Source organism: Mobula hypostoma, chromosome 4 (genome assembly GCF_963921235.1).
Source record: "Mobula hypostoma chromosome 4, sMobHyp1.1, whole genome shotgun sequence".
Taxonomy (NCBI): domain Eukaryota; kingdom Metazoa; phylum Chordata; class Chondrichthyes; order Myliobatiformes; family Myliobatidae; genus Mobula; species Mobula hypostoma.
Window position 1 is genome coordinate 96,002,102 of NC_086100.1, and position 24,517 is coordinate 96,026,618.

At 44.2% G+C, this 24,517-nt stretch overlaps 1 protein-coding gene across 5 annotated transcripts in view; it reads right to left on the reverse strand.

The window, feature by feature from the left end:
* Window positions 1-1,345: 1,345 nt before the first annotated feature.
* Window positions 1,346-24,517, reverse strand: part of henmt1 (HEN methyltransferase 1) — a 46,789-nt gene continuing 23,617 nt past the window's right edge. For all 5 annotated transcript variants that reach the window (XM_063046197.1, XM_063046196.1, XM_063046198.1 and 2 more), the window contains 3 exons: window positions 23,786-23,957; window positions 22,539-22,955; window positions 1,346-1,980 (listed from right to left, as the gene is read on the reverse strand). In XM_063046197.1, coding sequence (XP_062902267.1) covers window positions 22,581-22,955; window positions 23,786-23,957 — 547 coding nt within the window. In that variant the 3' untranslated portion in view covers window positions 1,346-1,980; window positions 22,539-22,580. The remainder of the gene's footprint in view (window positions 1,981-22,538; window positions 22,956-23,785; window positions 23,958-24,517) is intronic.

Sequence of the window (24,517 nt, forward strand, 5' to 3'; positions counted from 1 at the left end):
TGGAGGATCAGTGAGATCTAGGGGCCTGTGTCCATAGGACACCAAAAGCTGCTGCACAGGCTGACAGTGTTGTTAAGAAGATGTATGGTGTGTTGACCTTTATCAAATGTGGGATTGAGTTTAAGAGCCATGATGTAATGTTACGGCTATATAAAACCTAAGTTAGACACCACTTGGAGTACTGTGTTCAGTTCTGGTCACTTCACTACAGGAAGGATGTGGATACTATAAGAGAGAGAGTGCAAAGGAGATTTACAAGGATGTTGCCTGGATTGGGGAGCATGCCTTATGAGAATAGGTTGAGTGAACGTGGCCTTTTCTCCTTGGAGCGATGGAGGATGAGAGGTGACCTGATAGAGGTGTATAAGATGATGAGAGGCATTGATCGTGTGGATAGTCAGAGGCTTTTTCCCAGGGCTGAAATGGCTATCATGAGGGGGCATAGTTTTAAGGAGCTTGGAAGTAGGTATGGAGGGAATGTCAGGGTTAAGTTTTTGTAAGTTTTTCACACAGAGAGTGGTGAGTGTGTGGACAGTGGTAAATGCAGATACAATAGGGTCTCTTAAGAGACTCTTAGATAGGTACATGGAGCTTAGAAAAATAGAGGGCTATGTGGTAGGGGAATTCTAGGCAGTTTCTAGAGTAGGTTACATGGTCGGCACAACATTGTGGGCTGAAGGGCCTGTAACATGCTGTAGATTTCTATGTTTCTATGAATATGAGCATTACGAACTGGGTGAAAAATGTCTAACACCAGCCCTTAAGTTCAGCACAAATTCCGCTTCAGATGGTGATATACACTTCGGAAAGGGGAGTCAGTTGCTCGAGAAGCAAGCTCCTCAACCCCAGCCCCATCACCGAACTGGACAGGTCAGGGCCTTCCCAGTGTCAGCGCCGTCACCGGAGAGATCAGGGCCTTCCCAGCGTCAGCCCCATCACCGGACAGGTCAGGGCCTTCCCAGCGTCAGCCCCATCACCGGACAGGTCAGGGCCTTCCCAGCGTCAGCCCCATCACCGGACAGGTCAGGGACTTCCCAGTGTCGGCCCCATCACCGGACAGGTCAAGAACTCCCCAGTGTCCGCCCCATCACCGGACAGATCAAGGGCTCTCCAGTGTCCGCCCCATCACCGGACAGATCAAGGACTCTCCAGTGTCAGCCCCATCACCGGACAGGTCAAGAACTCCCCAGTGTCAGCCCCGTCAATGGACAGGTCAAGAACTCCCTAGTGTCAGCCCCGTCACCGGACAGGTCAAGGACCTGACCAGTAAAAGATACAGTTTGAATATCATAGCTGTCGGACAAAATGAGATGTTAGATCAGGAAGCCATTCATTCTCAGAGAGAAGTCCAACTCAGATACTACACCTTTTGGAAGTCCTACTTTATTGATGAAATCTCTAAGAACATTGGCAAGTTCTACACAGTAAAATGTAAGTAAATGAGATTCATCTGAGCAGGCAAAAAGTCAGAATGGAGATGTAGATGGAAGGGCTGGTTTCTGTGCTGTATGACTATGATCCTGTACCCCTGGAACTACAGATGTTTTAGGCATTGCACTTATGATGAGATGTTAACATGAGACTGTGTCAATTCCCAAAGATCCAGGAACGTAGGACCTACCCCCTGAGGTTCAGGCCAATATGTAGCCTCATCCAGCATTGTCATGAAGATCAGGTTAATGGGGGCCCTGCCTTGCGTGCAGATCACCTGTTAATTTCCTAAACTACAGCACTGCTTTACTGGTGGTGAATCCCTCCAGAACATCCGAGCAACACAAAAGGCATTAAACGAATACAAATCTTCTCTTCTTGTCTCGGGAGTAGGAGAATTAGTCAGAGATTTCTGCTGGAGATCGTAATTCCTTTGGAGCATGTGAACTCGATGAAGATGTCGACTGGCTGTCCCAGCTGAGATGACACGATCTGGGAGTAGGAGGCTGGCAGGAATGTCACTCAGCTCCGAGGAACAGAAAAGAGAACCTGCCAAAATAAATCTGAGAGGATCAGACTTTGCAAACTCACCAGATCAAAAGTACAGGCAAACATTCTCATGGACATCCAGCTATCAGTGGTATGATCACCACAGACAGATGCAGTACAACTCTGATCATCCATCCATTCCTGAATTCCCGGTAGTTTGGCAACTAACTCAACAGGTTAGGCTTCACTTTCCTCCATTACTGTGACCTAGTTCTGGGGCTATTATTGGGTTCACTGGGAAATTTATTATACTACCATTCAATATCTAAAAAAGTGAGTTAAAATTGTTTTTGAATAACATCCAATAGTCCGTAAAATCTGCTGGTGCAAATTCCCTGCTTGTCCTGGATCATAGGAGTTTTACTGGATGTGAAAGTAGATTCCTGAATGGTGCAACACACACAAATGCTGCAGGAACTCAGCAGGCCAGGCAGCATCTATGGGAAAAAGTAGTCGAAGTTTCGGGCTGAGACTCTTTGGCAGAGTGTTCATTTTTAACCCCTTCACCCTGCTGAAGCAGAATCTGCTATTGATGTGATGTGAGGACTTGTGACAAGTTTGGCGGATAACCAAGAGACCCTATCTGTGTAGACAGGGTGACCTCTGAGCTCATTCAGCTGGAATGTTAAGAACAGCTTTATCTGCAGGGGCCAGGTTCTCTCAGTAAGTGGGTGTGAGCATTTCTGACAGAAAACTACATTTTCTCAAGCCTCAATCTTTGTTGATTACCCATAGTCATGGCCCATTATCACATTTTGTTATTGTATATGTAGTCTAATCAGGAAGTTATGAGATCTGTTGAAGTGACTTCCTCTTGTCAACAAGTTCAAGCTTAATTATCATTCAGGCATACATGAATATAGCCAAACAAAATAGTGTTCCTCGGGGGCCAAAGTGCAACACACATTATCAACAGTGCATAGGACATATGGCTATGATTTCAGAAAAACATAGTCACAAAGAAAGAAAAAAATAATATAACCCAAGTTCCTGAGTGGTATGACTATAGTCCTGGTCCAGCTTGTTTTTCTACCGAATGAACACCAGAGGGCAGCATGAACAGGAGGGTCCGGGTTCCAGCCCAGTACAGATTCCAATATGGCCTACAGAGGCTTTTCCTTTCCACCTCTGCATCTCTTCTGCTGGGCAACAGCAACAGGTGAGCTCATGGCTTGGGCCTAGTCCTTTCCTCAATCAAGGCAACACAGCTTTCCCGTCATTGGTCAATGAACCAGTGAACTGGACTTGCAGTATACTACATTGCCAACATCCAACAGGGTCTTGAGTACCCGATAAAAATGGAGGTACTGATTCCCAAAGATAAACTGGAGAGTGAAACCTCGGCCCCATAGGTTGGGTGCTTCACCTCAAGATTTCGGCCCCTATCCCTCTGCTCAAGACAACAAAATCATTGCACATTAACTTTCTGTTTCTCCCAAAACTGCCACTACCTAGAGTAGTTGTTATTGAAAACTGGTCTTTATTTTGGTTGATAAATACGGGGCCAAACACCTAGCTAGATTAGTCTATCCAGGAACTAGGAGGAAACCACCATCCTACTTCTTCAGTTAATATGATCTTAACTGATCTAACTATAATCTAAACACATTCCCACCTACCCCGGTAACCTATGCCACCAAGCACACACCATCAATCTCTCTCTCAACTCTGCTTTGAAAAGATTTATAACTTTCAAAGAGGCAAAAATGTCTCTTCTGTCTCAAATGGAGGAACCTGAAATGTTAAATGGTGACTCCCCAGTTTTAGACTGTCCCACCAGAGAAAACATCTTCTCCACAGTCATAGAGATGGACAGCACAGCAAAAGGCCCTTCAGCCCACTTGGCCTATGCTTGCCAATATTCTCATCAGCTAGTCCTATTTGCCCACTTTTAGCCCATTTCCCTCTAACACTTCCCCCTATCCATGTACCTGTAAAATTGTTGTTGACATACCCGCTTCAACCATTTTCTCTGTCAGATCATTCCATATTCTGACCACCCTCTGGGTGAAAAGATTACCCTTCAGGTTCTTATTAAAGTTCACCCCACTCACTTTAAATCCATGCCCTCTAGTTCTTGTTTCCCCAACCCTGGCAAATAGATGGTGCACATTTACTCCATCTACATCCCTTGTGATTTTACATACCTTGGCAAGATCATCCCTCATTCTCCTGTTCTCCAGTGTAGAGTCCCAACCTGCTCAACCCCTCTTTACAAAATATTGGTTAGGTCACATCTGAAATCTTATGTGCAGTTCTGATTGACACAGGAGTGTGGAATTACAGGCCACAGTGTGGACTGCCGGGAGCCACCAATTTGTGGGACTTGTTGCTCAGGGTCTTGGACTAAAAATGTTTTCTTATGTGACTGCAGTGTGTTCTTTTTTTTCCCCCCTTTCTTGTTATTTTGAATGTGCATGTATGTTTTACACCTTGGCCCCAGAGGAACACTGTCTCCTTCGGTTGTATCCATGTACGATTTGAATGACAATTAAACTTAATTCAAGTTCTGTGGAGAGGGTGTGAGGGAGAGTCACCAGGATGTTGCCTGGGATGGAATCTTTCAGTTAAAAGGAGAGACTGGATAGACTGAAAGGTGATCTGATAGGGGTAAATAGCATGCTAAGGGAGATAGATTGGGTAAATATTAAAAATCTATTTTCCCTTGATGTGGGTGTCTAAGACAAGAAGGCTGAGATTTAAAAAGAGGGGTAGGATGTTTAGAGAGGATCTTATGAATCTGGAACACACTGCCCAAGGGCGAGTTTGAGGCAGAAACTCTCACAACATTTAAGGAGCATCCGGACCAGCACTTGTATTGCCCAGGGTGAGAATACTACAGACCTAATGGTGTAAGTGGGTCTAGTGTCGATGGGCACAAAGCACGTAGAGGGCCAAAGGCCTGTTTCTGTGCAGTACAACTTGACGACTCTGCCTATGCGATAATCCCAGTCCCATGTCCCTACCCACATATCATTACCCTTTCGTTCAGCTATTTACTAAATGTTTCCGTTGTGCTTCCCAACATCATAACATTTTTGGCACAAGGAGTTTCTTCCTCAGTCCTAACCCAGCTTTATCAATGCTACTTGGTTCCATTCTCCACATCAACAGACATGCAGCTGTTACAAAACATTATTACCAAATCCAATTCCTTTGTTACATGAAACACACAACTCAGTCACAGCCTCACATCTCCAGTTACATCCCCAACCAAAAGCAGGTTCAACGCTGTCCTCTGATGCTGACTGTGCGGGGTATGCACATTCTCACTGTGGGTTTTGTCCAAGTGCTCTGGTTTCCTCCCACCTCCTACAGGTGTCTGGGTTCATTGGCGGCTCTAATTTACCCCTAGTGTGTGGGTATATGTAGACTCTGCGGAGAGTTGGTGGGAATGTTGTGAACATAAAGTGGGATTAGTGTAACTGGGTGGTCGATGGTTGGTACGGACTGAATGTGACTCAGTGCTTTACTTTTGGAGTTGTGCCTGATCTTTAGGCATCTTGCCAAAATCACTTAGGCCTAAACTTTCTGAAAAAAATTTCCTCGGCTACATCAGAGTCAACTTTCAAAGCAGCCTCCCACTGAGTATCTGTATAGAGAGTCAGCAATGTAACAGAACCCTCTGCTGCTCAGATCCCTCAATAACAGCACCATTCTCAGGCCAGAAGCCACTAATGTGGCTCCAGGCTCTCAGTATTCCTGCTCTACAGCCCAGACTTGCTTTTATTTCAAAAATATTCATAATAAACAATATACAAAAAATAAACCACAAAATGTTTACGTTTATAGTCGAATAATTCTGTGGTGTCAATTTTTTATTAAAACCTTAGCACCAATATCACATATGACCCAATGGCATCCTTTCATTGTCTGAGAGGTTTCCCCAACCTGACACAGTCCCAACACGTCAGGTAGCATACGGTGTGGTCCTTCCCACACACAGCCTTTGCATCGAGTTTCAGTGCATCCCTCAACACTCCTGGAAGGTGCCATCCGCAGACATCTCACTGTGCTGGAAGGCCAGGTCTGCCTTTCACTGAGTTCATGACTTTCCAGCAGCACTTGGTGTCTGTCTCAGTGTGTGCCTCTGGGAATGCTGGGGAGTCGCTGATGATGGATGTTATTTTTTTGAGGCAGCATGTCAATGGTAGGGAGGTACCTACTGAACCTACTAACCTCAGCAACTTCTTGCATTCCTGAATTGGTTTAGGAAGGCAGCTCTGTTACGCAGCTGCTGAACTGCAGATTAAATGAGACACAAATACTTGCATCGTTCTCCACAACTTACATAAGAGTGCCAACACACCCTGCTGAAATGAGAAGCTGCAAATCTGAAGCGCTGATGACCCATTGCACTGTAAAGAGCTGGAGTTATAATTGGGTATTATAGAGTCCACCCACACTGTTCACATCCACGGTGTCGTTTTCTCAATTAAAAAATCAGCCAAAATAGAGCAACTACAAACACTCAGCACATCAGCTAACATTTGTGGAATCAGTATCATCATAATTCTCACACAGTGACTTTTCCTAAGCACCGATGTTTATCTTCCTGCTGTTTGTGGCATCTTAAGACACTGATCAGGAAGTCCATCCAAATACACCACTGTTTTTCACTATAATATGCCAAGGAATTGAGTATTTCACCCCCACAGTGGAAAACAATTGCAATTATTTCTGAGACAAAAGGATCCAGAAATTCAATAGGGATACAAACTGTGCTGATTACCACATTTTCACAACTGGCACTCAGCCGATAACCTCATCCATCTGCAGCTCTCCTCTGGAACATTGCCAAGGGAATTTAACCTTTTTATTCATTTTTCAGGATCTGCGCTTCACTGGCAAGGTAGGTGATGAGCTGCCATCCTGAATACAGGAACTTAAGAAGTTGCTTAGAGGATAGGCTCAGTCCAGTACATCTTGGGCATGTACCTCCCTACCTTCCACATGCTGCCTCAGAAAAAATCATTCATCATCAACGACCCCCAACATTCAGGCTACACCATCTCTGTGCAGGAGGTACAGAACCCTAAAGACCCACACCACCAAGTTCAACAACAGCTACTTTCCTTCAGCCATTTGGTTCTTGAACCAACCTGCACAACCCAAGTATAACAACATTGTGGCCACTTCGTACTACAATGGACTTCACATTCTTTGTTCTAATTGTGTTCTTTCTTGTAAAAATTGTGTATAGCATGATTAATTTATGTATTTCTTGTAAATGCTGCCTATCTATGATGCTATGTATCTGCAAAGATGCTGCTAACAGAACATTTTCCTTTGCACCTATGCATGCATGTACTTGTGCATTTGTCAATAAACTTGAGTTTTTGTTGTGAAAGTGCTCTCATGGTATTGTTTGGAAGGCAGTTCCAGGGTTTGGATCTAGTGGTGCAGAGGGCATTGGTTTGAGAGGTGTTCTCGGAGTGGCCAGGGAAAACTGCAGTGCTTTTTGTAGGTAGGCCTCTTTATTTGGTTTCCCCTGTACCTAATAGTGTGGCTACTAGGTGTGTATTTTTAGTCTGCTGCTGCTGTAGCCCAACCACTTCAAGGTTTGATATGTTGGGCATTCAGAGATGTTGTAACATGTGTTTATTTGGTTATAGTCACCTTCCTGTCAGCTTGAACCTGTCTGGCCATTTCCTCTAACCTATCTCATTAACAAGGCATTTTTGCCCAAAGAACTGTCGCTCACTGGATTTTTTTTTTTGGAGGATTCTCTGTAAACTCTAGTGGTTGTTGTACATGAAAATCCCAGATTTACAGTTTCTGAGCTACTCAAACCACCCTGTCTGGTATCAACAATCATTCCACAGTCAAAGTCACTTAGATCACATTTCTTCCCCATTCTGATGTTTGTTCTGAACAACTGAACCTCTTGACCATGTCTGCATGCTTTTATGCATCGACTTGCTGCCACAATTGGCTAATTAGATATCTGCATTAACAAGCAGATGTACCTAATAAATTGGCCAAAGTACATGATTCTCATAATGTTGTATACCACTCTCAGAAAATTCCTCAGCCTCCTATCTTCCAGGGAAAACATTCCCAGCCTATCCAGTCTCTCCCCATAACTAAAGTCCTCCAATCCAAGCAACATTCTGTTGAATCTTCTCTGCATTTTCTCCAGTGCAATTATGTCCTTCCTACATTGTGGTGACAATAACTACACCCAATTCTTGAAGTGGGTCCTAACCAGTGTTTTATAAAGTTGCAATATAACATCCCAACTTCCACATTTCCAAACCTAATCAATCTCTCCCCTGCCCCACCCAACTTTCTTTGGTCAGTAGATTGAGAATATACACCATCAAGCTCTGTCCCATTATAAGACAAGTGTACAATACAGATGAACTCAATCTCTGAATCCATCTCATCCTGACGCTTGTACCTTATTTGTCTACCTGCACAGTACTTTGTCTGAAACTGTAACACTACATTCTTTTTTTTAATCAAAGTGATACATGAGAAAAAAAAATCTGCCCTCCCCCTCTCCCCGCCCGATATATACTCCTACCTAAAAAGAGAAAAAGAGAGAAAAAAAGGAACTGCCTGAATATTGGAAGGTTTGCACATGCTCCATGGGATAAAAATAAATTTTATATAAATTTGTTACTTTCCCCCAAGGAACCAAGATCTTCATCATCGGAGCTATAAATAAGGGCTCCAAATATTCAAAAATGTTACATATTTATCTCTTAAAATCTAAAACATTACTTAGCTTCTCAACTCTCATAGTTCCCTGGGGAATCTCTTTGAACTTCACCATGTTGCTATGTGTTTCCCTCCCAATCATCCAGGCAAAAAGAAAAAAAAGATAAGATACAGAAAAAGAAAACACAAAATACGCCCCCACTAATGTTGTGAATGAAAAGATACACAACACTACCCCCCTCCATTGTGCGGGTCGCACGCTTGCACACATGAATAACATAGCGATTGGTCAGTGTTTCTTCCAACTCCCCCGTAACAAAAAATTATATTATATATATAGAAAAAAATTAATGTTATTATTCCCAGCTAATATTCCTCAAATTTTAACCTTTCTTCCCCTCCCTCATATAATTAATAATATACTTATATATTCATCCGCCTAAAAATTCAACAGGCCTAACCCTTGATCCAGTCTTCATCTTCAATCCATCTCACTCCCCTGGGTTTGTTCTTGTATCTAGTGAATATTCAAAGAATCTCGCACAGTCTCCTCCGCTTTCCAGTAATCATCAAAAAATCTTTTTTCTCCACCAGTCAAAAAAATCTTCAAGGTTGCAGGATAATGCAATATAAATTGATAACTGTGATCCCATAGGGCTTTTTTCACTGGATTAAACTTCTTCCTTCTTTTCAAAAGTTCATACCTTATGTCAGGGTAGAAAAAAAATTTTCTTCCCTTCTATCATCAGTAGCCCTTTTCTCTTCTTGGCAGCTTGGGCAGCCGCCTGTAAAATCCTTTCTCTGTCCTGAAATCTTAAGAATTTTATTAAAAATTGATCGTGGATATTGGTCATCTTGTGGTTTTGGTCTTAGAGCTCTATGTACCCGCTCAATTTCAATTGATCGGTCTTCCTCTTTCATTTGCAAGGTTTTCGGGATCCATCTTTGAAAAAATTCTATTGGGTTATCTCCCTCTATACCTTCTTTAAGACCAACAATTTTAATATTATTACGTCTACTAAAATTTTCCAACACGTCCACTTTCTCCAAGAGTTGATTTCTTTCCGTGTTCCAGACAATCACATCATTTTCTGTTTTTTCCGCTCTATCGTTAATATGCTCCATTGTTCTTTCCATCTTCTGAAGTTTCTTATCCATTTTATCCTGTCTTTTCATAGCTTTATCATAGCACATCTTCACATCTCTAAGCTCTGTTCTTAATTTTCTTAGTTCAGCCGTTAATTGCAATAAAGCCTCTCTTATGTCTCTATCGTCTCCTTTACTTCCAGTCTCTTTCAGTTCTTCCTCCTCTTCTTCATCTGTATTCTCTGCGATATCCAATTCTGACTCTGAGTTACTTTCAGTTGCAGTGGCCATCGGTTCTTGTAGTTTAAGTTGTGACGGTCTGCGCATGCGCAATTCCGGTATCTTCTTCCAAGAGACCGCTACGGCCGCCATTGCTCCCTGTTCTTCTACACCAGAGATAAAATGCGTCTCCTCTGAAGGAGATCCAACCTGAATCCGAGGCTCCATCGCCGCAGTAGGCCCTTTTTTCTTCTGTTGCGGTTTACGAGGCATATCGTAGAGTAGTCTTACGAAGTTTATAAGTAGTTTTCGGAAAGTATTTATTAACTTTACTTTGTTTAAATGGTACTTTGCTGATTTTTTACGGGACAGCTAGATTTACACGTCTCAATCCTACGTCATCACGTGACGCCCCACGGCAACACTACATTCTTCATTCAGTTATTGCTTTTCCTTTTGCGCTAACTTTATGTACCTATATATGGGAACAATCTGCCTGGATGGCACGTAGAATAAAAATTTTCACTGCATCACAGTACATGTTACAATAACAAACCAATTACCAGTTACCAATATTCTAAGTCCCAAGCTATGAAGGCAAACATCTTCTTCACCACCTTATCTGTCTTGATTGCCATATTGCCATTATGGACTTTAAATGCGGTTGATGATGTTTACAGGGACTTCGCTGAGGTCATTACAAAGTCCCACTGGAAGGCTAGTCCAAAAGGTTAAATATCCCATTGGATCCAAAGCAAGTTGGCAAACTGGGTCTAAAATTGGCTCAGTAATAGAAGCGAAAGGGTGGTAGTGGAGAGTTGCTTTAGTGATAGAAGCCTGTTACTAATAGTGTACTTCAGGGGCCCATGCGGTCTGTAACACCAAGATAAATGTGAATACTCAAGTAATATTAGAAAGTCTGCAGATGAGACAAAAATTGGTGGTGTAGATACTGAGGAGGGTAAGCTTTAGTCCTCAGAAACATATCAATCAGCTGTAAACTGGGCAGGGTGAAGGAGGTTCTCAGGATAGGACACATGCAGGAAGATCCAGTTGTCGTGGTCTACATGGACATCAATGACATAGTTGGAATGAGGAAAGAAGTTCTGCTGAAGGAATTTGTGCAGCTAGGGACTAAGTTAAAAAGCAGAACCAAACAGGTGGTAATCTCTGGATTACTACCTGAGCCAACTGCAAATTGGCACAGGGTCAAGAAGATTAGAAAGTTAAATGCGTGGCTCAAGGATTGGTGTGGGAGAAGTGGGTTTGAATTCATGGGAAACTTGCACCAGTAATGCAGAAGGAGGGAGCTGCACCAATGGGACGGGCTCCACCTGAACTGTGATGGGACCTGGATCCTGGCGAATCACATAACCACGGCTTTAAACTAAATAGCAGGGGGCTGGGTTCAACAGATTGAAGAAGTGTGGATAAAGTAAAAGAGAAAAGTGTAAATAAAGATAAAGTTAAAGCAGAAGTTAAAAAGAGCAAAGTAAGGGTGGAGTGGGGTGTATGTGGTGTCTAGCGAGGGGTAGCACCTCTGGTGGGGGGGGCCTGCCGTGCCCTTTCTCAGGGCAGCTCATCCACCTTTGGTCCCCACCTGGTGCTCAGCTCTCACCTGTGGCTCCAAGTAGCTGTAGCACGCACAGCGGCCACCCCCCGATAAACCATTTCGGCAGACGGGCCAAACCAGGTGAGGGTAGCCGCGGGTCTTTGACCCTCAGTGAGGTAGGGGATCTGCCTATCCCAGTGTGTGAAGTCTGGCCCTGGCAGATGGAGCAGAGGAGATTGATTAATGGTCCAATGGTCAAGAAAGCAGCCAGCAGGCGTTGTGGAGCGCTAAGAGCACGACAAGGCACAGAGATGTCCTGGTCATCCACTGCAAGAGGTGGTGATCTCTTTAAACTCATCCAGCAGTAGGCAAAGGCAAACCACTGCTGTAACCTGCTGAGTACATGATTTCCCATTATGTCAGAGCGGTGTGGAGGGAAATCGTCTGCCAACTGGAAATTCCAGATGCAACCTAACGACAAAGGGTGGAGTGCAGAAAAGTCAAGTGCATAAGTGACAAAGATTATTAGATTATAAAGTCACAATGAGTGTAAGGGCACTTTATCTGAATGCCCATAGTATTCATAACAAGGTCAGTGGACTTGTCGCACAAATCAGTATAAAGGGGTATGGTTTAGTGGCCATTACAGAGATGTGGTTGCAGAATGGAGAGGGTTGGGAATTGAATATCCAAGGATATCAGGTAATACAGAAGGATAGGCAGGAAGGTAAGGGAGGTGGGGTAGCGTTCTTTATTAAGGATGAGATTTGGGCGACAGTGAGAGACAATATGAAATCTAAGGAGCAGGATGTTGAATCCATCTGGGTAGAGATTAGGAATAGTAAAGGGGGAAAATATCATTGGTGGGAGGTGTCTTTATGCCACCAAGTAATAATATTACAAAGGCAAAGGCTATAAACTGAGAAATATCTGAGGCATGTAAGAATGTAAGCAGTTATCATGGGGGACTTTAACTTGCGCATAGATTGGGTGAATCACATTGGTCGAGGCAGTCCTGAGAAGGACTTCATAGAATGGATATGTAATGGCTTTCTTGAACAGCATTTTACTGAACCTACAAGGGAACGTGCTATCCTGGATCTGGTCCCGTGCAATGAGACAGGTAAAATTAGTGATCCTGTAGTTAGGCATCCTCTTCGAAAGAGTGATCACAGCATGACTGTGTTTCTCATACAAATGGAGGATGCAATAGTTTGATCTAAAACCAGTGTATTATGCCTAAACAAGGGAATCCACAACAGGATGAGGGAGGAGTTGGATAGGATAGAATGGGAACACAGGCTATACGGTGGGACGGTTGAGGAACAGTAGAAGATTTTCAGAGATTTTTCACAGTGCTCAACAAAAGTATATTCCAGTTAAAAGCAAGGACAGTAAGGGTGGGGAGAGCCAGCCTTGGATAACTGAGCAAGTAAAGGAAGGCATCAACTAAAAGCTTATGCATACAGTCTCCAAAAGTAATGGCAAACTGGAAGACTGGAAAAACTTTGAAAAGCAATAAAGAACTACTAAACGAGCAATAAAGGGAAGATAGATGAAAATAAACTAGCACAAAACATTAAAATGGATAGAAAAGTTTTTATAATTATATAAAGCGGAAAAGAGTGGCTAAAGGGAACGCAAGTCCATTGGAGGACGAGAAGGGAGAATTGATATTGGGTAATGAGGAAATGGCCGAGGCTTTGAATGACTATTTGTGGCGGTATTCATGGTGGAGGACACATCTAACATGCCGAAGGGAGAAGATATGGATGTGATGGGAGGTGAGGACCTTGATACAATAGCTATCACTACAGAGGTGGTGCTGAGCAAACTGAAAGAAATAGCAGAGGTTATATTGGAGGATTTGGTGGTAATTTACCAAAATTCTCTGGACTCTGGGCAAGTCCCAGCGGATTGGAAGAAGGTGAATGTCACGCCACTGTTCAAAAAAGGAGGTAGACAAAAGGCAGGTAACTATAGGCCAGTTAGTTTAACATATGTAGTTGGGAAAATGCTTGAAGCCATCAGTAAAGAAGAAATAGCAAGGCATCTGGAAAGAAATAGATCTATCTTGCATGTATTCAGCAAGGGCAGGTCCTGTTTGACAAACTTACTGGTGTTCTTTGAGGATATAACAAGCACAGTGGATAGAGGGGAATAGATGGACATTACTTACTTGGATTTTTAGAAGGTGTTCGATAAGGTGCCACATAAAAGACATCCATAAGAAAGGATGCATAGAGTTGGATGATGCATTAGCATGAATAGAGGATTGGTTAACCAATAGAAAGCAGAGAGTTGGGATACATGGATGTTTCTCTGGTTGGCAGTCAGTAGTGAGCAATGTGCCGCAGGGGTCGGTGCAGATCCCGCAACTGATCACGATACACAGTGGTATGCAAAAGTTTGGGCACCCCTGGTCAAAATTTCTGTTATTGTGAATAGCTAAGCGAGTAAAAGATGACCCGATTTCCAAAAAGGCATAAAGTTAAAGATGACACATTTCTTTAATATTTTAAGCAAGATTACTTTTTTATTTCTATCTTTTACAGTTTCAAAATAACGAAAAAGGAAAAGGGCCTGAAGCAAAGGTTTGGGCACCCTGCATGGTCGGTACTTAGTAACACCCGCCTTTGGCAAGTATCACAGCTTGTAAACACTTTCTGTAGCCAGCTAGGAGTCTTCCAATTCTTGTTTGGGGGATTTTCGCCCATTCTTCCTTGCAAAAGGCTTCTAGTTCTGTGAAATTCTTGGACCATCTTGCATGCACTGCTCTTTTGAGGTCTATCCACAGATTTTCAATGATGTTTAGGTTGGGGGACTGTGAGGGCCATGGCAAAACCTACAGCTTGCTCCTCTTGAGGTAGTCCATTGTGGATTTTGAGGTGTGTTTAGGATTATTATCCTGTTGTAGAAGCCATCCTCTTTTCATCTTCAGCTTTTTTACATACGGTGTGATGTTTGCTTCCAGAATTTGCTGGTATTTAATTGAATTCATTCTTCCCTCTACCAGTGAAATGTTCCCATGCCACTGGCTGCAACACGAGCCCAAAGCATGATCGATCCACCCCCGTGCTTAACAGTTGGAGAGGGGTTCTTTTCATGAAATTCTGCACCCTTTTTTCTCCAAACATACCTTTGCTCATTGCGGCCAAAAAGTTCTATTTTAACTTCATCAGTCCACAGGACTCATTTCCAAAATGCATCAGGCTTGTTTAGATAACACACACAAAATGCTGGTGGAACACAGCAGGCCAGGCAGCATCTATAGGAAGAAGTACAGTCGATGTTTCGGGCGAGACCCTTCGTCAGGACCAACTGAAAGAAGAGATAGTAAGAGATTTGGACGTGGGAGGGGGAGATCCAAAATGATAGGAGAAGACAGGAGGAGGATGGATGAAGCTAAGAGCTGGAAAGTTGATTGGCAAAAGGGATACAAGGCTGGAGAAGGGAGAGGATCATGGAATGGGAGGCCTAGGGAGAGAGAAAGGGGGAGGGGAGCACCAGAGGAAGGTGGAGAGCAGGCAAGGAGTTATTGTGAGAGGGAGAGAGAGAGAAAAAAGGGAGGGGGAGGAAGGGGTTAGGAAGGGGAGGAGGGGTATTAACCGAAGTTAGAGAAGTCAGTGTTCATGCCATCAGGTTGGAGGCTACCCAGACGGAATATAAGGCGTTGTTCCTCCAACCTTTTCATTCCAGGATGAAGGAGATGTCTTCCTTTTTTAAAGAAAGGGGCTTCCCTTCCTCCACCATCAACTCTGCTCTCAAACGCATCTCTCCCATTTCAGGCACATCTGCTCTCACCCCATCCTCCCGCCACCCCATTAGGGCTACGGTTTCCCTTGTCCTCACCTACCACCCCACCAGCCTCCGGGTCTAACATATAATTCTCCGTAACTTCTGCCACCTCCAACGGGATCCCACCACCAAGTACATCTTTCCCTCCCCCCTCTTTCTGCTTTCCGCAGGGATCACTCCCTACGTGACTCCCTTGTCCATTGGTTCCCCCCCCATCCCTTCCCACCAATCTCCCTCCTGGTACTTATCCTTGTAAGTGGAATAAGTGCCACACATGCCCTTACACTCCCTCCCTCACCACCATTCAGGGCCCCAGACAGTCCTTCCAGGTGAGGCGACACTTCACCTGTGAGTCGGCTGGAGTGATGTATTGTGTCCGGTGTGGCCTTCTATGTATTGGCAAGACCCGACTCAGGCTGGGAGACCATTTCGCTGAACGCCTATGCTCTGTCCGACAAAGAAAGCAGAATCTCCCAGTGGTCACAAATTTTAATTCCACGTTCCATTCCCATTCTGATATGTCTATCTACGGCCTCCTCTACTGTAAAGATGAACCACACTCAGGTTGGAGGAACACCACTTTATATTCCGTCTGGGTAGCCTCTGACCTGATGGCATGAACATTGACTTCTCAAACTTCTGTTAATGCCCCTCCTCCCCTTGTTACCCCATCCCTTATTATTTATTTATTATTTTCCCCCCTTTTTTCCTCTCTCTGTCCCTCTCACAATAACTCCTTGCCTGCTCTCCATCTTCCTCTGGTGCTCCCCTCCCCCTTTCTTTCTCCCTAGGCTTCCCATTCCATGATCCTCTCCCTTCTCCAGCCTTGTATCCCTTTTGCCAATCAACTTTCCAGCTCTTAGCTTCATCCCTCGCCCTCCTGTCTTCTCCTATCATTTCGGATCTCCCCCTCCCCCTTTCAAATCTCTTACTATCTCTTCCTTCAGTTCATCCTGATGAAGCGTCTCGGCCCGAAACGTTGACTGTACTTCTTCCTATAGATGCTGCCTGGCCTGCTGTGTTCCACCAGCATTTTGTGTGTGTTGTTTGAATTTCCAGCATCTGCGGATTTCCTCATGTTTGAGGCTTGTTTAGATGTTCCTTTGCAAACTTCTGATGCTGAATTTTGTGGTGAGGATGCAGGAAAGATTTTCTTTTGATGACTCTTCCATGAAGGTCATATTTGTGCAGGTGTCACTGCACAGTAGAACAGTGCACCACCACTCCAGAGTCTGCTAAATCTTCCTGAAGGTCTTTTGCAGTCAAATGGGGGCTTTGATTTGCCTTTCTAGCAATCCTACGAGCAGTTCTCTCGGAAAGTTTTCTTGGTCTTCCAGACCTCAACTTGACCTCCACCGTTCCTGTTAACTGCCATTTCTTAATTACATTACGAACTGAGAAACTGCTACCTGAAAACGCTTTGCTATCTTCTTATAGCCTTCTCCTGCTTTGTAGGCATCATTTATTTTAATTTTCAGAGTGCTAGGCAGCAGCTTAGAGGAGCCCATGGCTGCTGATTGTTGGGACAAGATTTGAGGAGTCAGGGTATTTATAAAGCTTTGAAATTTGCATCACCTGGCCTTTCCTAACGATGACTGTGAACAAGCCACAGCCCTACAAGCTAATTAAGGTCTGAGACCTTGGTAAAAGTTATCTGACAGCTCAAATCTCTTGGGGTGCCCAAACTTTTTGCAAGGTGCTCCTTTCGTTTTTTCACTCTAAAATTGTACAAAACAAAAATAATACACTAATCTTGCTTAAAATGTTGTAAAGAATGTTTCATCTTTAACTTTATGACTTTTGGAGATCAGTTCATCTTCTACTTACTTAACTATTCACAGTAACAGAAATTTTGACTAGGGGTGCCCAAACTTTTGCATACTACTGTACATTAACGACCTGGAAGAGAGGACCAAGTGTAGTGTATCTAAGTTTGCTGATGACAATAAATTGAGTGGAAAAGCAAATTGTGCAGAGGATAGAGAGAGTATGCAGAGATATATAGATAAGTTAGGTGAGTGGGCAAGGGCCTGGCAGATGGTACTCCCAGTGGCAACACATTTTAATTCCACGTCCCTTTCCAATTCTGATATGTCTATCCACGGCCTCCTCTACTGTAAAGATGAACCACACTCAGGTTAGAGGAACACCACCTTATATTCCGTCTGGGTAGCCTCTGACCTGATGGCATGAACATTGACTTCTCAAACTTCTGTTAATTCCCCTCCTCCCCTTGTTACCCCATCCCTTATTATTTATTTATTATTTTCCCCCTTTTTTTTCCTCTCTCTGTCCCTCTCACAATAACGCCTTGCCTGCTCTCCATCTTCCTCTGGTGCTCCCCTCCCCCTTTCTTTCTCCCTAGGCTTCCCATTCCATGATCCTCTCCCTTCTCCAGCCTTGTATCCCTTTTGCCAATCAACTTTCCAGCTCTTAGCTTCATCCCTCGCCCTCCTGTCTTCTCCTATCATTTCGGATCTCCCCCTCCCCCTTTCAAATCTCTTACTATCTCTTCCTTCAATTCATCCTGATGAAGCGTCTCGGCCCGAAACGTTGACTGTACTTCTTCCTATAGATGCTGCCTGGCCTGCTGTGTTCCACCAGCATTTTGTGTGTGTTGCTTGAATTTCCAGCATCTGCGGATTTCCTCATGTTTGAGGCTTGTTTAGATGTTCCTTTGCAAACTTCTGATGCTGAATTTTGTGGTGAGGATGCAGGAAAGATTTTCTTTTGATGACTCTTCCATGAAGGTCATATTTGTGCAGGTGTCACTGCACAGTAGAACAGTGCACCACCACTCCAGAGTCTGCTAAATCTCCCCACCTAATGCCCCACCTCCCCTTCGTACCCCATTCCTTATTTATTTATTATTAATTTTATTTCTTCTCTCTCTGTCCCTCTCACTATAACTCCTTGCCCATCCTCTGGGCTTCCCCCCTCCCCCTTTCTTTCTCCCTAGGCCTCCCATTCCATGATCCTCTCCCTTCTCCAGCCTTGTATCCCTTTTGCCAATCAACTTTCCAGCTCTTAGTTTCATCCCTCCCCTTCCTGTCCTTACCTATCATTTCCGATCTCCCCCTCCCACTTTCAAATCTCTTACTATCTCTTCCTTCAGTTAGTCCTGACGAAGGGTCTTGGCCCGAAATGTCGACTGTACCTCTTCCTAGAGATGCTGCCTGGCCTGTTGCGTTCACCAGCTTTTTTTGTGTGTGTTGATGGTATACAATGTTGGTAAATGTGAGGTCATCACTTTGGAAGGGAAAATGGAAGATCAGATTATTAAATAAATGGTAAAAATTTGCAGCATGCTGCTGTGCAGAGGGATTTGGGAGTACTTGAGCATGAATCACAAAAGGCTGGTTTGCAGGTGCAGCAAGCTATCAAGAAGGCAAATAGAATGTTGGTCTTCATTGCTGGAGAGATTGAATTTAAGAGCAGGAAGATTATGCTGCAACTGTATAGGGTACAGATGAGGCCACACCTGGTGTGCAGTTCTGGTCTCCTTACTTGAGGAAGGATATACTGGTTGATTCCAGAGATTTGGTGGGGGGGCTGGGGGGCGGGTATGGTAGACCACGAGGAAAGATTGAGTTGCTTGGGACTGTACCCACTGGAATTCAGAATGAGAGAACATCTTATAGAAACATATAAAATTATGAAAGGGATAGATAAGATAGGGGCAGGAAAGCTGTCTCCACTGGCAGGCAAGACTAGAACTAGGGAACATAGCCTGAAGATTCGAGGGAGTAAATTTAGGACAGTGATAAAGAGGAACTGCTTTTCCGAAAGAGCGGTGAACTCTAACAAATGAAGCAGTGGCTACCTCAGTAAATATATTTAAGATAAGGTTGGATAGATTTTTGCACAGTAGGGGAATTAAAGGTTATAAGGAAAATGGAGGTAAGTGAAGATGAGTCAATGGTCAGATCAGCCACCTCCTCCTCCTGTTTCTGATGACACATTAGATACAGAGAGTACTGAGGAACAGAGGGCCTCTGTGTACAAACCCAATGGAAGTAGTAGCACAAATCTATATGCTTCACGATCTCTATCTTAGCCATGCTCAATGCTCCCCATCTGTGTCGCACCGTCTGCACTCCTTCCCTTTCCCACCCTGTCTGCACTCCCTCCCTTTCCCACTGGCTACATGTTCCCTGACTGCATTGCTCTAGCCCTCTGAATGGCTGTTGGTGGTTTTGTTCCCACACCTGCAGGAGGGCGAGCATGTTCTGGCGCAGTGGACTTTAACCTCAGTGCTGGGACAGACTGCTCTATCTTCAATTGTTCTTTTCTTCAGATGCTTGTGGGCAGCATGGGTCCCATGAAGATGGGGCGGGGGGTGGGGGGAGGGTGGATTTTACTTCCAACATTCTCCTTTCCATATCTGTTGTCCAGTTCTTTTTTTACTGTCCTGTCAAGGAGCGGGATAAGTTAGTAGGGACCTTCATCCCACTGAGAATCTCAGGCTTATGACCATAAGAGCAAATGACCAGGGAGATCCTCAGCACTGAGTCTGTCTGATAGGAGCACACTGAGGCCAGGCGGATGGGGTCCCAGCTGACCCTTCTGCCCCACCTGACAGAGTCTGGGGCTTCTGCATCAGCACTCTCACAACTGGAGTGTAGCGGTTCACTCTCCAGCCCAGGGACTAAGCTCAGAACAACTGTACCTTGGGATGTCTGCTGCAGGAGGATCAGCTACCCCTCCCACTCCTACTCTTCCTTCACCTCCCAATCTACCCCACTGTCATCTCTGCATTTTCTCTAACTGTGCAATCTGTTTTTTTATTTAACTACCTCTCTATATGTGCTGTATGTACAGTATGATCTATCTGGATGGTATACAGAACAAAAGCTTTTCACTGTGTCTTGGTACATGTGACAATAATAAACCAACAATAAAATGCATGGATGTGATACAACTTTATAAAATACTGGTTACCCCATTCTTGGAAATCTATGCACAATTCTGGGCACTCTGCTGCAACAAGGACATGATTCTTCTGCAGAGGGTGCACAGAGGGACACAGAATGACCAGGATGTATTGGCTTCATATTGTCACATGTATCCAGATACTGTGAAAATCTTGTCTGGCATACTGTTCATACAGATCACACAATGGCACAGTGCATTGAGGGAGAATAAGATAAAACAACAAGAATGCAGAATAAATTGTAAAAGCCACCAAAAAATGAAGAGCAGGTAAATGATAAAGGGCAAAATCATAAGGAGAATGTTGCCTGGACTGGGGTATCTCAGAGATAAGGATAACTTCAATAGGCTGGGTCTGTTTCCCTTGGAGAGAAGACAAGGAGATTGCCTGCCCTGCAATTGGATCTCGACCTCCTAACCAGAAGACCACAATCTTGCGGATTGGTGATAACATATCCTCCTCGCTGATGATCAACCCTGGTGCACCTCAGGGGTGTGTACTTAAGCCCACAGCTCTACACTCTCTATACACATGACTGTGTGGCTAGGCATAGCTCAAATACCAACTATAAATTTGCTGACGATACAACCATTGTTTGTGGAATCTCAGATGGTGACAAGAGGGTGTACAGGAGTGAGATATGCCAACTAGTGGAATGGTGCCGCAGAAACAACCTGGCACTCAACATCAATAAGATGAAAGACTGATTGTGGACTTCAGGAAGGGTAAGACGAAGGAACACATACCAATCCTCTTAGGGGGATCAGAAGTGGAGAGAGTGAGCAGTTTCAAGTTCATGGGTGTCAAGATCTCTAAGGATCTAACCTGGTCCCAACATATCGATGTAGCTATAAAGAAGGCAAGACAGCGGCTATACTTCATTAGGAGTTTGAAGAGATTTGGCATGTCAACAAATACATGCCAAAAACTTCTATAGATGTACCATGGAGAGTATTCTGACAGGCTGAATCACTGTCTGGTATGGAGGGAGGGGCTACTGCTCAGTACCAAAAGAAGCTGCAGAAGGTTGTAAATCTAGTCAGCTCCATCTTGGGTACCAACCTACAAAGTACCCAGGATATCTTCAGGGAGCAGTGTCTCAGAAAGGCAGTGTCCATTATTAAGCATCTCCAACACCCAGGGCATGCCCTTTTCTCACTGGTACCATCAGGTAGGAGTTACAGAAGCCTGAAGACTCACACTCAGCGATTCAGGAACCACTTCTTCCCCTCTGCCATCCGATTCCTAAATGAACATTGAACCCTTGGACACTGCCTCACTTTTTTAATATACAGTATTTCTGTTTTTTTGCACGTTTTTAAATCTATTCAATATATGTTTATTGTAATTAATTTACTTATTTATATATTATTTTCTTAATTTCATTTATCTTTTTTTCCTATATTATCATGCATTGCATTGAACTGCTGCTGCGAAGTTAACAAATTTCACATCACATGCCGGTGATAATAAACCTGATTCTGATTCTGAGATACACAAAATTGTGAGGATGTGGATAAGGTACAGAGTAGGAATCATCTTCTCTTAGCAGATGTATTTTTTTTAAAACTAGAGGGCTTAGGTTTAGGGTAAGTGGGAGATTGAGAGGAGATCTGAAGAAGTTGAAATTTGGAACACTCGGCCTGAGAGGGTAGGGACATTAATCTGGGCAAGCACTAGAATCACCAAGGCATAGAAGGTTACATAGCAACTGCCAATGAATGGGATTAGTACTCAGGTACTCAGTGGTCAGCATGGACGCAATGAATTGATGGACCTGTTGTTCCATGTGATTCCATACGCAACCGAGGAAAGTTCACAGGAGATGTGTTTTTTTTTTAAACACAGAGAACAGAGGGTGTCAGTGAAGGAGGTAGAAACTGATGCAATAGCAGTGCATGAATGGTATTTGGATAGGCAAAGAATGGAGAGATGTGGATCATATGCAGGAAGATGTGTAGTTTAAATTGACAATATGGGCTGAAGGGCATGTTCCTGTGCTGTACTGTTCCAAGTCCTTGTAGATAATAAACTTTACTGAAATTTCACCTCCTCTATCATCTAGTGTCGACCCCCATTAATGCTGAGGTATTGGTTCACCTACTATAAATGACCGATTGGTCTTCAGATAAAACAGCCCCTTGAATGAACAGCTCTGTTAGAGCAAGATCGTGACAACACACCTGCCCTATAGAAACTGGAAACTAAACTGTCAGTGGAAGCTGGTGATACGACCCCTGATCCTTTATTTCCTAGTCTTTTCCCAATGACTTCCTGGAACAAACAAAGATGGTGGAATCTGACCTGAGGATCTATTTTGGTGACATTCTGGGCTCCTTCCACTGATCAGTTGTCACTGCTGTCGGCCGCAGCTGGATACAGGACTGAGGTACCAGCGTGACCGAGCTTCACTCGGTCGGATGCCTGCAGTATCTTCTGCAGCTGCTGGATGGAGCCGCTGAGCTGCCGGACTCTAGGGTTGGTGAAGAAGGCGTGCAAGGGGATGTGAAGCTGGCCACCAATTATGCTGGCCTCCTGGCCAAACCCGTCTGGTGCACATTCCCCGCTGTCAGCTCCCCACATCCTCCATTCACTCTGCCAGTCTGTTTCACTGTCAGTCAACCGCCGTCTCACACATTCTGCAGTGAAGATCACCTCATTCAAGACAGCATTGTGCAAGATTTTCCGATCATTCAAACTTGGGTAAACAACTTCATAAACCTGGATCATGGGAGAAAAGAGCAACAAAGAATCACACTGTTCTGCACAGCACATTTACAGGCACAGTCCCTGGGCACACTCAAGGAATCCAAGCTTTAGGAGAGGCTCGTTTGTTTGGTTAACAGGTTCAGGTTACAACGGTCTGGTGATTTCAGGAAGAACACAGACGCGTTGTGGGAATGGAGTTTCACCTCAGCACTGACCAAATCCTCCCCATTCTAAAGCAGCGTCCTCACCGAGAGTGCCAAAACTAACCAAGGACAGAGGCTTCCACTGTCCCCCAGGGCCACAGGTCATGGCTCAGGAGGAGCAGAAACCCACAGACACAGCAACTCCCACCAATATAACTGTGAGAATTAATGACAACATCCGAAAGAGCTGCGAAGGCCAGGATCGGAGGGGGCATGGGGTGGGGAGACGGGGAATGGGGGCAGGTAGATATGGGCGTAAGTGGTTGTGGGAGTGGGAGAGCCATGTTTAGAATGAGTGTTGTGGGAGTGGCTGGTTTGAGATGGAGGTGAGGGCAGAGTGATGTAGGAGTGAAAGGTGAGAGTGTGAAAACTGCAGAACTTAATGGCAGCATTGGAAACAACTGGCAATTGTGAAACAGGATGGAATGGGTTATGAAAGAGTGATTAACTGGCCCAGAATGCCTCTGACGACATTATGCATTTACTGGGATTAAGCTATGCAAGTTGCCTGACACAGAATTAAATTAGAATCACATTATAAAATAAAAATCTATCCCTGTGCACACGACCTCATCATGGCTGGGAAGTTACAGTCAGCTTTCTTAATGACATTCACTCCTTTCTGACCAGAACACTCACCAGGTTGTATGGTGACTTAGAGTTCTTCATTTCAGTTTTGGTTGTCCTGAGATGCACCCTCCGGAAGACTGCTATCTGAGTGCAGAATCCCAGACTTTCACTACCCTCAGGACCTTTACCTACACCAGTGAACTCCACAGAGTAGTCATATTTATGGCCAATGTTCAGGCACCTGTAACAGAGAAGCAGCTGTATCTTAGCAATTACCCACACAACACACAGCTTTTAACTTCCTATGCCCAGCTTCTTAAACTTTCAACAAGTATCCAAATAATGAAGTACAGAGATGTCAGAGTCACAGAGTCATACAGCACAGAAACTGGCCCTTCTGCCCAACTGATCCATGCTCATCCAAGCTAGTCCTATTTGCCTGTGTTTGGCCTATATCTCCCGAAACCTTTCCTAACCATCTACTTTGTCCAAGTGCCTTTTAAATGCTGTTAATGGACATGCCTCAACCACTTCATCTGGCAGCTCATTCCACAATACCCACCTTCTGGGTGAAAAAATGCCCCTATGGTTCCTATGGAATCCCCCTCCTCTCACCTTAAACCTCAAGTTTTTAGTTCTCCTTCCCTGAGAAAAAGGCAGTGAGCATTCACCTTGTCTATGCCCTCAAGATGTTATACACATCAGTCTCCTACGCTTCTCCTTGTAATTCAGGGCCCCAAGTCCTGATATCTTTGTAAATCTTTTTTACACTCTTTCTAGCTTAATGACCTATTTCATATG